The sequence below is a fragment of the Oreochromis aureus genome, linkage group 7 (genome assembly GCF_013358895.1).
Source record: "Oreochromis aureus strain Israel breed Guangdong linkage group 7, ZZ_aureus, whole genome shotgun sequence".
NCBI lineage: Eukaryota > Metazoa > Chordata > Actinopteri > Cichliformes > Cichlidae > Oreochromis > Oreochromis aureus.
Genome location: NC_052948.1, coordinates 13336867 through 13351736, shown reverse-complemented (window position 1 = coordinate 13351736; position 14870 = coordinate 13336867). Strand labels below are relative to the sequence as shown.

The 14870-nt window shown below is 39.2% G+C and overlaps 1 protein-coding gene across 1 annotated transcript; it reads right to left on the bottom strand.

Moving 5' to 3' along the window:
- Positions 1–3888: 3888 nt before the first annotated feature.
- On the bottom strand, positions 3889–12777 carry ca12 (carbonic anhydrase XII). Its single transcript, XM_031747508.2, has 9 exons — positions 12621–12777; positions 12306–12326; positions 9940–10119; positions 8811–8953; positions 6408–6503; positions 6260–6323; positions 5911–6068; positions 5615–5741; positions 3889–4959 (listed from the first exon to the last, which is right to left on the bottom strand). Exons 1-9 carry the CDS (start codon positions 12682–12684, stop codon positions 4307–4309), a joined length of 1506 nt encoding a protein of 501 aa, XP_031603368.1. The 5' UTR covers positions 12685–12777; the 3' UTR covers positions 3889–4306.
- Between the last annotated feature and the right edge of the window lie 2093 nt (positions 12778–14870).

Here is a 14870-nt window from a genome sequence, read left to right as displayed (position 1 = left end):
TTAACTGTACAGCCTACAGTCTAACTAAGAAGCTATCAGGAGCGCTGGGGAGTTAGTCTTGTGATCCGACTGCCGGACAGAGGGTTAGGGGTCAGCCCACGAGTGGCTGGAAACACAAAAGCCTTTTTTTCCTCAACATTTTTCACAATGAAGGAGCTGTGTTTGAATGAAGCCAAGCACCCTTTTATTATGAAATCCATAAAGCAACTGTAAGTACAGGGTTGGTGAAATTGTGGTATAGCCCATCCCTCTAGGGCCATCCTATCATCAGAGATGTCTGTCAAATCCTATCCCCCTATTGTTTGAACTGTGGTTGGGCTTTCCATCATGCCGGGACAGCCCTAGGGAATGGGTGCCATGATCTGACTTGACCTGAGATTTTCACCAGTTCAGCTCTTGGCTCTTGCCTGGTAGACTCTGTGTGAAGCTCTCCATAGGAAACACACCACATCATGTCAGATAAATAAAGGGGAATTAGAGAGGACAGCTGTTCCTCTTGCTCTTAGGAAGCATGCAGTTTAAAACATCCAGCATGAAGGCCTACCATCTTCTGCCTGCCACAACACAGCAAAAGGAGTCCAGATTGTGGCTTGAGAGAAAAAAGTACTTCCCAAAACCCTAGAGCCACACGCAAACTTAATCATGTGATGTGATTAAACCTTGCATGCCTTTATAAAACTCCAAAGTGACCCATGGGGCAAAAAATAAATAAAATGAGTGACGCAAAGGGACAAAAGTCTTAAGGATGTTGAAGTTTCTGAGTTCCTTTGAAGTGTGATTCAGAACAAGGAGTTATACTCTTGAGCCATACTCGTCCTTGTCTCCAGTATTGTATCCAACATGCATGCCTTTGTCTTGTTCAGCAGCAGCTCTAAAAAACAACAGGTGATACTGTGCTTTAAAGAAACACAGTTATAGTTACCAGTGAGGTGTAAGAAATGATGGGGGGAGCATTTAGACAAAGATGTAACGTTAAACACCTTTCAATCCCTTCCAGGATGTAATTTGGAATGACACTGTGACATAGCCTTTAATCTCCAAAAGTATGCATTTATGTATTTTGAAAGGCATTGTCAGCACTGCTGAGCCTCACAACAATAAGGTCCTCGGTTTGAATATCCTGGATAGTTGCAGGCTGTGTGGCGCTTCCATGTTGTTCCTGTGTGTGGTCAGATTTTCCCAAGATACTTTGGTATTATTTTCACAGTCCAAAGATATGCACCTTAGATTAATTGGTGATTTGAGGTATAGAAAGTGATTAAAAACCCAAAGAATAAAGTGCTGTATGAACATATTTAAGTTTAATTTTAACTGCTTTGAGTGGTCAGCAAGAAAAGTGCTGTAGATACGTCGGCCCATTTCACCCCTCTGGTTATTACTAACCTGTCCTTACATATTTAAACTAATATTTTTTTTCCATATCTAAAAGTATGAATGCAGTAGTATACTCAGATATCAGTGTGGAAGTTATTAGAATTTAAAACCAGCTATAACATTACTTCCTCTAGTAATAAATTGACGAGACATAAAATTCTACATGCTTGTTTTTCTAGGTTGATCATTTTCATGTATTTGTAACTATGTATCACAAAAATTACATAATAAGTTACAAAGTAACCCCATAAAAAATCTCTAGTGTCCTACTAGTTGTTTATATAAAACTATAAGTGCATAAAAATGGGTTTATGATTCATGTGTTGTCACACTGCCAAGGAGTGACTAAGAGCGGCACAAGTGAATGCACACACGTTTCCCACCTATAAAATAAATTTAACGAGGGCACAACCACTATCAACTCCTGGACTTTTAAACTCTATATTTGATTGTCAATTAAAGTAATCTGTCTCAATGTGTCAAATTTACATAGTGTTGTGTACTTTATATTCCAGGCTCCAAATCCAGTCATATAAAAAGCCAGTCAAATTCTTGTTGTATTTAGATATTTAGTGTGGGGCAAACCAGGTTTGAGCGCCTTGACAACATTGTTTGAGGAATGGAAATAATCAAGCAGAGCAGATGTGGTTTAGTTAAAAAACAAAACGTATACAGTAAGTTATTGTTATGTAAGGGATGTTTTCTGTGATTTTGCCCTTTACCTACCTTTTTTGCCTTAATATGCAGCACATCAAGGTGATAATGAAAACAAGCCCCAGTGTACAGCTCACCAGTATGGGAACCAGTAAACCTGCAGAGCAGCATAAATATATATTTTGTCATAAGTGGCAATTATTGATAAATAATAATTTCTAATGGGGTTTGTTCATATTTCAGAGGATTAATTATAAACTTGAATTTTCATGTGACACATCATAAATGAACAGAAATCAATACTTAGTAAGTCTTAATAATAAGTCTTTACTTTTAGACTTGTGTTTAGTGAGCTAAGAAATATGAAAATAATTTATAAATTATTATTACAAAACATCCACATTGTGTGGCGTAACATGATTTCACAAGTCTTAATTAAATTGTTTACTGAGTCTGATGCAACGTACCAGTGTTTATCCAAGAGAGGTCGTCTGAGTAACAGAGAGAGAGAGAGAGAGAAATAGTGAAAATGCATTTTAACAGATTTTAACTCAGATATAAAATAGTGAAAGAGTGACCCATGACTGATAATAGAGGGAAAATAATTAAATTTCAGTGGTTTTCATAGGAGAAACAGACACTCTCATGACACGATATAGGAATTTTAGTTCCTCTTAAATTTCTGCCGCACACCGCTGACCCACTTGAAAAATGTATATATTGTATAAATGAGTCATCTGTGAATGACGGTGAGACAGGTGCAATGGTGAAGATGCATGGAAAAGGGAAGGTGGATGAGTATAAATACCTGGGGTCAGCCATACAAAAAGCAATGGGCAGTGTGGAAAAGAGGTGGAGAACAGAATGCAGGCAGGGTGGTGGAGTGGGTGGAGACAAGTGTCTGAGATGATTTGTGACACAAGGACGCAAGATTGAAAGGGAAGTTTTACAAAAATGGTAGTGAGGTCTGCCATGATGTGTTGTATGGAAACAGTGGTATCCTTAAAAAGACAGAGGGCAGAGCTGGACATGGCTGAGTTGAAGACGGTAAAATTCGCTAGGAGTGACCAGGATGGGTAGGATTACAAATAATTACATCAGAGGGACAGGTCAGGTTGAGTGGTTTGGAGACAAAGTCAGAGAGAAAAGGCTGAGATGGCTTGGACATGTGCAGAGGAGGGATAGTGGATATATTTGACAATGGATGCTGAAGATGCCAGACAGGAGGAAAGGAGATCGACCATAGAGAATATTCATGGATGTGGTGGAGGAGGACATACAGAGGGTGTGTAGTGGTTCCCTTTTGGGACCAGCTCAAGGAAAAAGAAGAAATCATCTGTGCTGTGACCTGGATCAAGTCAGAATTTTAAATACACAAGCTCAGTCTAAAACTTTATCTCAACTAGTTAACCCTCAACATTTTGATTTGACTACTTGTTTAATCCTCCTCTAGATAGTTAGGTGCAGAATCTACAAAGTACACACTTCTTTTTCGTGACATGCAAAATAAACATAATGTAGTCTAATAACTTGCTGTAATTTCTTCTATTTAAGCATCTAATTCTGTTCATAGATGTGGAACTGAAAACCTTTAATGCTTAATTAGTCTATATAAATATAGAAGTGAAATGTAAAAAGCTTCGGTTACCCTGCAAAGATCTGAAAATCATGTTAGCTCAAAAGAAATTCTTTTGGTTTAGCCACATTTCTACATTGTGTAAGACAATAATTACTAGCATGGCTCCAGAACTACCATACTATAGGACTGAGCTTGGCATCCGGTAAAACACTTTAAATGGTCCTTGACATCTCCTAGTCGTACAAGTTGACACATAAAGATTTTCACACAAGAAATTTGTCATTTTTTATAGTTTATTGAAAAGCATTGCTCAGCCAGGCAAACGTGGGCAAAGATACCAAAAGCACTAACAAATTAAAAAAATAATATATATATTTTCATGACAAAAATATACACACTGAGATAGTCCTATCATTATACCGAGGACAGTCACTGTTGGGCACTGGTTTTGCATCCAATTGACTTTGTGCAAAAAACAAACAAACAAGATCTGTGACAAAGAAAAACTGTTAAAGTTTCTGAAAACTACAAATATGTGCACACATGGCAAAGTAAAATTGTAATATCACATACATAGAGCATAAACTGGTTAAAAGAATGCAGGGCGTGGCTTGGAAATTTGGCTGTCATTGTGGGACACTCAACTGATCTCTGCTACAGAAAGTCACACTGTGAGTTTCAACAATGCCAAGCATCTTTCTAGTCTTCCCACTCCATAGGCAAAAGCCAAGGATGTGGATAACCCTGGCTTTGTGGTTTCCTGGAAACCGTAGCAGTGGAATGACCATTATATTGTGTCATTGGCAAGTCTTTCTCCAATGCTGTGGAAGTCTTTCTTTGATTCATCATGGCTTTAGTCAGGGAATGATTTAACTCAGTAGCCTCATCTGTTGGCCGGCCCTGGAGAATATACCTGATGGTAGGGAGAGCTAAGTCTGACCTGCACTCTAGGTAGCTTTTTAGGTTAAGCTCAGGGAAAACTGCATCTCTGAGAGCCTGAACCATCTGATTCTCAGCATGGGACTGTTTGAGCTGGTGGGAAACCCTCTGCTCCAGTGAGACGTAGCTCAGTGTGTTTTCTGCTAGCCCGAGTTTTCCCACATGGCGGTTGGCCTGGCTTTTCTTCCAAAGGGATGGATTCAGTGTTTGTTGTTTGGATTTGGCCAGTCTCTCACTCTGTTGGGTTTTGAGGTCTTTCTTCTTGCCAGCATGGTGTTTCTCTGAACCACTTGGTAGGAGCTTATGCAGGTCTTCATCAGCCAGGTCTCCTAAGTCGCCGACCAGTAGCTGCTGTATGATTTGCTTCCTTGTTAACGGAGATGTAACTGTAAGAGTACCATGCAGTCCTCTGCCTGCATCAGACACAGAGCCAATGTTGTTAAACATCCCCGCAAGCTGGATACTCATTCGGACGATGACGGATCTTCAAGCCCAGCATGCAACAGCGCTGCTCATAGCGATACAGTAAAAGCACAAGCTACTGTCTGCTAACTAGCGCTTCTGAAAAGCTCATAGCATGGGATTTCACACTGCCATGTCACAGCACGTCTCATTAGGAAAGCATAGCTCTGCGTGGAAAGCTTTGAGGAAACCATGCACATTCATACCACACAATATGGACCTAAATACCATACATTGCGGTACACCAGGCAACCACATAAAAGTAAGACTTTAGGGACAAATTTAAGGGCTGCAGATGTTTTCAGCATGTCAGAGGAGTGGTTAAATCAACATGCCTTAAAAGATGGCGTACTTCCAGACAAGCTCATCAAGCTCAATCAAGTTTAAAAATGATCAGCATCAAATCTCAGCCACAAGCAGGTGACACCATACAAGCCAAAGCCAGCATGACAGCTGTAATCTCTGCAGCAGAATAAATGCCCTCAATTCATTCAAATATGTCTTTCAGCCTTTTGTTTTAAAGCAGCACAGCAGCCATGTCACTTATGTGACCTTTTCACCCATTCTCAGGTAATAAAGCAAGCCATGTTTGTAGATCATACTTACGTTCTTTGAAAGATACCAAGATGAGCCGACTGTCAACAGGCTGCGTTTTCCTGTAGTTGTTATTCAGCGGCATAGGGGCTGAGTCCTGGGCATTTGAGGAGTAGAGCGCTGTTGCTAGGGTCAGAAACTAAATAAAGCACAGAAAAACAAAAGCAAGTTTAGCACAAAGGCTTTTCCACACCAATAAAGTTTAAATGAGAGAAAGATGCCACACTGACACATCTCAAAAATTTTTGCATCTGCTTTCTTATTCTAATATTAAACCTAGTTAAAATTCACTTCAGCTGCTGAAGCACCTGTTTGCGAGAAATTGTTATGGGATTCCTGAACACTGTCCACAGGACACTCGGATAGCACGGAGGAGTCGTCAGTGAGCCGTCGTAGCGATAATACTCATCCAAACGTGTAGGCAGCAGAGCTCTGATGTTGAAGCCAGGCACCTTCACTTTCTGATCTGACAGTCGGAATGACAAAACAGAAATCAGCTGTTGGGTGACACTAGTGGAAAATCCATGACTGTCATATGAATGATTCAGACCTCAAACCTAGATAAAGAATCACAAACTAAAGCCACAGCTTATGTTTTGCATAGGCTTATGTTTACTCCACATTAGTACTTAGAAAAAACTAGCACTCAGGTCTTACCTCTGTATTTAATACCATTTATGAACTTCAGAATGTGTTCAAAAGCTGGATTGAACATCCCAACCTTTATAGAAACACAGATAATCAAATGTTAGGTCTACTTTACAGAAGAAAACTAAATTACAGAACATTGTCCACAAGGTCTCACCTCAACCAGCACACCCAGCACAGCCAGGCCATCAGATTTGTCCACGGCAGTGGAAATATTGGGATACTTATCCGAATTGTAATGCACTACATGCAACTGTGAACAAAAAGAACAATATGTCAAGATCCTGTGGAGAAAAACAAAACAAGAAGGTATTTTATGTAAATCACTCTCATTTTTATAACTCAAGCCATCTGTGACACAGTACTAATAGCAGCGATTTGGTGGGGTCATGGAAAAAGTGACGCATACACTGCCAGATTGTTATGTACACCACTGCATCACTGCAACAGCCCCGTGATAAACCTTAAAGTACTTTAAGACTACTACCCTGTGTTCAGACTATTACTTAGTTTTGGGCGAGCATGGAGGTTGGTATATCATGTCATTATAACGTCTCTGCTCTCCATGTTATTTTGTTTTTATTTAAATGACAACCGTTTACACTTATAATAGCTGTTCAATGCAGAGAGTAGATGTTAGTTGGGTTGAACATAAGTGGAGGTATTCAGAAAGCATTGAATACAATCTTCTATGGAAGAAAATACCAAAAGAAAATATTTTACACCAGCTTACTTATAGCAGAAAGTTATTCTATATTCTGTACAACCCAAAGGCTTCTTAGCTCTTCTGGCCAAATATATAGTTTTATTTACAGACTTTGCTCTGTCTTGAGAATTAAGGAAGGCCTTTTCACTATTTCAGGGAAATGTTCAATTTCCCATCATGCCATGCCTCCAAAACAACATGTCATCAAGGAACTGTGGTTCTGGAGTCTGGAGAGACTTGAAAAGACGCATGTTTTCGACGTGTCCACACAGAAACTCAGGTCAAACCACAGCACCTTAAATGTGGCTGCACAGCAGCTGGAGCGTGGTCACATAAAAAGAACACAGGTTGCAGTCGTTTCAGCAGTCGTTTAAGTCTCCCCACTGTAATCCAAATAATTCCAAATTATATACAGCGGTGTCCCATTTTCACCTACTTTACTTTAAACTTGACTTTCAAATCGTCTTCTTTACCTGAAGTGCCAAAGTAAATACATGAAGCTATTGTGTAAAACCTGTTTACAGGACTTCACACATTAAATAGCACAGACAGCCACTCATTTAGCGAAGTGGTTTAAAACCACAGTATATAATAGCCTGGTACATACAGTCCTCTAAAACCCTTCTGAAGCAAGAGACTACATAACATAAAATAATGAACATTCTGATACTGACCTATGTCTTTTTTCTGACTTTTAGTATATGCAACTAAATGCCAAAAATGCTGATTTGATGACTGTAAACCAATGATTTATTTTGGTAAAAGAATCATCTATGTTCTCTGTAATATTAGCAGTGAGGGTGTAAAGTTTTTATACATATAATTTCAATTTACACTTGATTGCACATTAAAATAGGCAGCGCATAGAAACAACACATTTGACAGATGGATGTGAGCTACCCCTTTGCAGCAGTCTCAACAAACCACAACAGTGACATGCGGATGCTTTTCATATTTCATATTTAGCAACATCATCTTTGAAGGGTGTCAGTGGCTTCGATTCCCCTGCCAGTCAAATGTCACACGTTTCAGTCACAAAGTATTAATGCTTTGCTCGAAGCCAGAGTTGTCACTTCTAAGTGCAGATAAGGGTAAGACTTATTTAAATAAACAGAGCCAGATAATCCTATCTTTAAATCCTGACAGAAGGAATATTGTGTGACATTTAATAACCTCACTCCGCTCTCTCATTTAAAGATTATAACTTCTGTTTCAGTTCTGTTTACTTCCATTTAGTCCACCTTCCTCCTAATCCATATTAATTGAAGGTTGCTTTTCTCATTCAATTCAATTCAATTCAATTCAATTCAATCACAAATCACAACAACAGTCATCTCAAGGCGCTTTATATTCTAAGGTAGACTCTGCAATAATTGACTATGGAAAGTCAGAGTCAGTGAGGCTCTGCTGGAATCTAACATGCCAAAGGTGAAGTGAGGTGAGAAGCTACCTCTCAACTGAGAGTGTTGAGCTGGCAGGAAGACCAGTAGCAAAGAAAAGGCAGAATGAATCAGTAACTAAGAGTTGGTAGAGTCAAGGAGAAAATGAGATAGACTACTGCTTGGTCAGAAAAGCTGCATCTTAGTCATATTACTTGCAGCTGATATTATGATGGTATAGCTTATTGCCTAACACCATTCACCCTAACAGGAAATGAATGAGTTGATGAACCAACCAGAACGAATATTTGACATGTACATGTAGAAAGTTGCAAAGATATTGAAATACTTTAGGACAACTACCTTGAATTTGTACTTAAGTGTAGTGTAAGTAGTGCAAATGTGTTCAGTCACTTTGCACCACTATCTCTAGAGCCAGTATTGGGTAGTGACAAGTGCAGTTTGCATTGTTTACCTCTGCAGCATACTGCTTATTGTTCACCGTATGCTCAGAACCTGCAGGCCGACTGGCGGAGCCCCAGTGGAAATGGAGTTGAGCCGCAGTGTATTGGTTATGTAGGCTGGAGATAGACATCATGGGGGACAACGAAAGCTGCACTGTGAATCAAAGCAAATGAAAGCATACATCAACATAAAGAGTCATGACTGCACCAGTAAACACTGGGCCATCACAAAACATGAGCTTTATCTAAACTGAGGAAGTCAGCATGCCAAATCCCCAACCCCCAACCTCCCACCACTCCCTATCCCCACCCTCTTGTGCTGTCAAAGTGGGGTAGCCAGGTGACGCAGAGTGCATTTCGCATGATCGTCAGTGCATGACGAACGCTTTGTCAGCCCATTTGGAATACACATCACACTGATGATGTCACTCAGCTTGTGGTGTTGCAACCCATCAGGTATGCACACATAAGCATTTCTGTGTTATTTGCATTCTGTGTGCGGAAAGCAGTTTTGTTATGCAGATATAACAGCAATGCATCCTTACCAACATTCAGCAGACATGACATGCATCCTCAGCTATACATGATTGTCACAAAAATTCCCAATGGAGCAGTTTTTACATGATGCTTAAAGGAACATGACAGAAACGTATCTAACTAGTTTTGCAGCGCACAGTTTATTGCATAGTTTCACTTCACTTTGCTATGTTCTAAATAAATATTGCACATTAAATTTAAGCTGGTTTCCTTCATTAAGATGCGTCAGTCCAAGCAGAGGCGGATCAGATGAGTAGTTTTTGGTCATATTTTCCCAGACAGTTAAGATAATAAGAGGGTGATTATAGAAAATTGCCGTGGCAGATGAAGAAAAAAGATCTGCCTATCATTTTCCTAAGTTTGACCCAGAAAATAGGTCTCCACATTTATGTGTGGACATTTTAATGAATGCATAGACGAGCGCATCACTTTGATTTGAAAAAGTTTTAGATTTACAGGCCAAACAAAGCATGGCATACTTAAATATTTGCTTAGTTTGATACACAGCTGTCTTACTTGTGATGAGTGTAAGTGCACATTACATCTTACATCGCACTGCACGTCTTACATATTCTTTGGATAACACAGTTGATGTATACTCACCAGAGTGTCCATTGTTTCCAAGAGTGAGCTGCTCATTTGGAGACAGGTTGTAGTTCTGAACCTCAATTGGACGTAAAGTGGGATCGAACCTTAGCAGACCTGACTCAAAGTCTATTGGTGACTGTAACGCTCCACCACAATACGGATAACGCTCGGACCAGTGGTCCTGTCCTTGGGGTCCTGCAACAACATTAACATTATTACATTATGCAATTTTTGAATTTGAATTTGTACTAATACCTAGATTTCAATTTTAAAAGTGTGGATTCACCAGAAAACATTAGCATGGACATTTTTCAGAAACCGAACTGTTTAATGTTATCAGGCAAACATCTCACAGTGTGAGGCTGAACAGTGGGTGGCTCCAAAGAGGGCTAGAGTTTGTTTTAGTGTGTAATAAATGTTTTATCTTTGGTCTAAATGACTTATTATTATCTATAAACAAGATGGTGGGAGGGAGGCGTACGGCTCTGCTTATGGGCTTTTTTTGAAGCAGTGAGAAAAGAGAACCAGGCTGCTTCTTGCAGGAAGCGCCACGCAGTGAGAATGCCGTCTCTCTCCAAATGAGAGGTTTCTATAAAGTGCAAGACACCGAAAATGGCCACATTTACAATTGAGTCATACGGTTTACAAAGCGACCTCAGTTTTTTTTTGTCAGGGGGGTAACTCTCAAAAATGTTTCCTCCAAGGCCACGAGGCACAGTATGCTTTAAAATAATACAAAAATTGGGAAAAAATTATTTTAAAAAATGGACTGAAAAGAAAAGCAGGAAGCTGTTAAATGTGCATCTTTTCATCGCGTGATGTTTTAAGTGTAAGAGTCTATGCACTGAGCTTTTCAAGCATGAAAGTCAGGCTAATAGTTTGCAATGAATGGACTTCATCAAATTTGAAATGTCACATTTGTGACAAAATGGAAGAAGCTGTGCGTATGCTCTCGTCTTGGCAGCACAATTGCTGCTAATTCATTATCTGTGTAGCATTCATCAAAAGATTCACCATTCACCATATGCCAGCTGACCATGGTTAAATATGAAAGACCGCCCCCAACCTCCCTCTCAGACAAATGTGGATTGACTGTATATGACATGCCAGAAGTCGTCAAGCAAAGTTGCAAAATCACTGAATACTTGTTTGATGAAAAGCTCCAAGTTCAATCTAGGCAAACCTTCTCTAACTAAGAAGAAAATTGCTCTTATTTTACTTTTTCTGTTACTCACTATTCATAACATTTGTGCTTTACTTTGATGCTGGCTGCCCTTTAATATAGGATGTTTAGTGGCCCTTGGTGGTCCCTAGGCAGTACTTGGTAGAACATAGATGACTGTGGGTAATTTCTACGTAAAACAAATCTTAAAATAGAAGATTTAAACAAGCTTTTCTAAGCAATCCTCTCAACATCACACTGGTAGCAGAGCAGGGCGAGAGGAATACAACAGTAATTGTTAATCTCATTTATTTTATTCTCGTGCAAAGACTCATTGTATGTCCTTTGCCAGAGGGTGGAGTGTTGAGGTGGAGATAATTTATATGACTCAGCTGTAGCACCACCAGCAGAAAGTGCTACCAGTAGATAGACTGCTGACTACTATAATGTGGCATTTAGTATTTAATCTATGTTATTCCATGTTATCTATTTTTTGTATATTTATATATTGTGCATATTTCAGGAACTGTCAAAGTTTTGTAATTTGTAGCAGTTTTCTCTGCTACAAATTACTGAGCAGAGAAGTGGGGATTTTCTTATTCAGCCCAAAAGAACCAGAAGTAAAGAATCCCTCCACCGTTTGGTTAACCTTTAAAGATAGAGGGCTTGATCAATGATTTTTTTTTCTAAAGATTGCTTAAGATTTGTGCAGAAAACAAAAACAAAAACAAAAAACTGTCAAGACAAATTATATAAATTTTCACTGCTTCACCTGCAAAGATTTTGCTTTAACATTCAGACATTTTTATGGTGTAACGTAATGACGAGAGGTTTTAGTAAGAGTAGTTTATGTAAGAGATAGACATGATTCAAGAAGTCCCTCTCCATGAAGCTTAAGGCACCAGACAAAGGCAGCCAGCCACTTATGAATGTTATAATTGTAGAGTCCGACTTTGTTCGCCACAGACAAAAGTGGTGACTGTGCATGGTGTTTACCACACTGTCATCGCTTTTGTCTTCCTGTTTGACACTGTCACTTAAAACACTGATGAAGAGCCAATACGAAAATAATGCTTTCTCTATATCAGTTCTTACTGGATAGCGCAAAGCCAAAAAAAAAAACAAAAAACAAACTTTATTATATTATTCAAACTTTTTATATTTTATTTACCATATATATATATATTACAAATTGTGTGTAAAATATTGTCACACTTACCATCATATGTCCATTTGGCACCTAAACAAGACAGAAAGAAAGCACTTGTAGAACAAGAGTTTACGGTACATACAAACAGCAAAATTGCATAGCCAACTTTTGATCAATTAAAAACGATCACGAATGAAACTACACACAAACTAAACACAAAAGAAAAAGTAAAAAAGAAAAAACTTCTTGGTCTCCGTCACTAAGCATGCAGCTGGATTGAGACACCTGCTTCAAAGCATCATTTTCTACACACACAGAGAGAAAATCTTACCAATGCATGGTAAGATTTCCATGTATTTCTTTATTTACTGTAGGAGCGCTTACCATGCACTGCGCTGAATAAAGTCAGCTGAAGGGAAACGATGGCAGTGCGAGTCAGAAACTGCATCTTGATCCCCTCAGCCCTCCCTCGCAGTCTGCTGTCAACCCGGTGCGGAGCAAGAGCTTGAAGCACCGAAGCCCCAGCCTTCAAACCGGCCGGCTTTTTATACTCATGCCGTCAGCTTCTCTGTAGCTTGCGCTGACGTCAGAGCAACAACAAAACCAGCCTCCACAGTCATTTGGTCAGGGTCCGGATTGTGACAGCAGCGACCGCATATAAGCACAATCAGTCATTTAGGTTTCCGAGTCCGATGTACCAGCAGACGGAGGGTTCAGGAGAAGCAGCGATGCGCTCCCTCGCAAAACATACAGACCACACACTCCAAACACACTCCCAACATCTGTATATGCTAACAGTTTAAAAAAAAAAATACAACTAACACCAGTTATGTAGAGGAGTAAGCTTTGCTGACCTTCAGGCCAGAGACCAAAGTTTGAGTGACACATTTCAATTAAAAAAGTTTTAAATCAGCCTAGGAAGGAATTTATTGTGTTGCCAGTTAACACAAGAAACCAGGGAAACAAGCCATGACTTCTGACCACAGGTAGGAAGGTTGTTAATTTAAATTGAATTCCTGCTTAAACTTAAAAGTAATGGTGTTTATTTTAAATGCTATGTTTTATAATTGTTATATTATTAATGCTTAACCCCGCTGGAGCCCGATTTGTGCTCTAAAGATTCGTTTTGTTGTTGCATCTGCGTGGCTGCTTCTGTTTTTGTTATGGTATTTATGTGTTTTTGCTGTTATAGAGCATTGTCAAAGTATAAAGTTCTGTGACCTCAGCACTAATAGCAGCTGCACTGCTGCCATAATAGGTATCTTAATAAACTAAAACTCAACACACTTAAAAACACATCACAGATTTTCACACAACATTTGTATGATGTTTAAATACTAAGTTGATTAAGATTGATCGTTAAAAACTACTAGGTTAATACAACAGTATTAATACAACAGTATTAACCTAGTAGAGGTAAGTGAGAAGGGGAGATGTAAGTGAGAAGGGAGAGGTAGGTGAGACAGGAAGAGGTAAGTGAGACAGGAAGCCCGTAGCATGAGAGATAACCTTGAGAACCTTGTGTTTTCTGGTATCACACAATCTGCAGACAAGGATGCGGAAGAAACGGTGAGAGGTTTCATTAACCATTTAATACAGCCAAGTCCGCCAGATCTTATATTTATATTTTTACATGCTGTAGTGCAATTTTTGGAAGCATTCCAAGCTGCTATACATCAATACAACCGTTATATCCCAAATTTTAATAATATGTATGCATTAAGTCCATAGTAACTACATAAATTGCAAAAAGTGCAATAAACTACAAAAAAATTGAAAATCGTTGTAGTCTTTTTTTTTAATTTTTTTTTTTTTTTTTACATATATTTCTAGTTAGAGAAATTTAAGAGGTTTATCCCTCAAAACTGTAAATACAAAAAAGTTGCACAAAATAGTTTCCCACCACAGGAAATTTATTTTGAGTGTCTTCATAGTTTTATTTTTGAGATACACCAATTTTTATAAAACTTCAGGAAAACCGAAAATAAATATTATAATGCAAATTTGCAAAAAAGGCCCTGAAGATAAAAAAAAAACCAAACAAACTACATTTTCCATGAAAATTACATCACTTCCGGTTTCGGGCAGGTAATGGCGGATATGCGATAGTTCGCGCTGACGTCTATTCCTACATAGGAAGTGTTATGAACAGCTGATCGGATCGGCAAAGCGTGTTTCTGGAATATTATGTTTTTGTTGCTGCAAATGCTTTTTACAAAATTTTTGCAAAGCTATATGTGGAAGGAAGCGTGACTTAGGACAAGCTGATGGCATAAAATGTAAGTACAACTCCTCCGGTTTCATTGGCAAAAAAAAATTACTGCGCTAGCTTATGTGGTTGCAGTTCTACAGGGCTTTAAAATAGTTATGCAAAACGGAGCGTGCTCGATCCGACCGGTCTTAAAGGGTTAAAACCCACCTGAAGATGCCAGAGGACAGAGAACATCACTCGATCAAGTCCATCGCATCGGGCCTAAGGGGACGGGAGCCAGCGGACCACATTCTATTGTGGCCAAATTCGGCCACTTCAAACAGAAGGAGCAGGTCAAAATTGCGGGTGGGAGCTGAAAGGAACGCACTTCAGCGTGAACAACCAGTTCACCGAAGGTCCCGTTCCCAATCAGACATGACTTC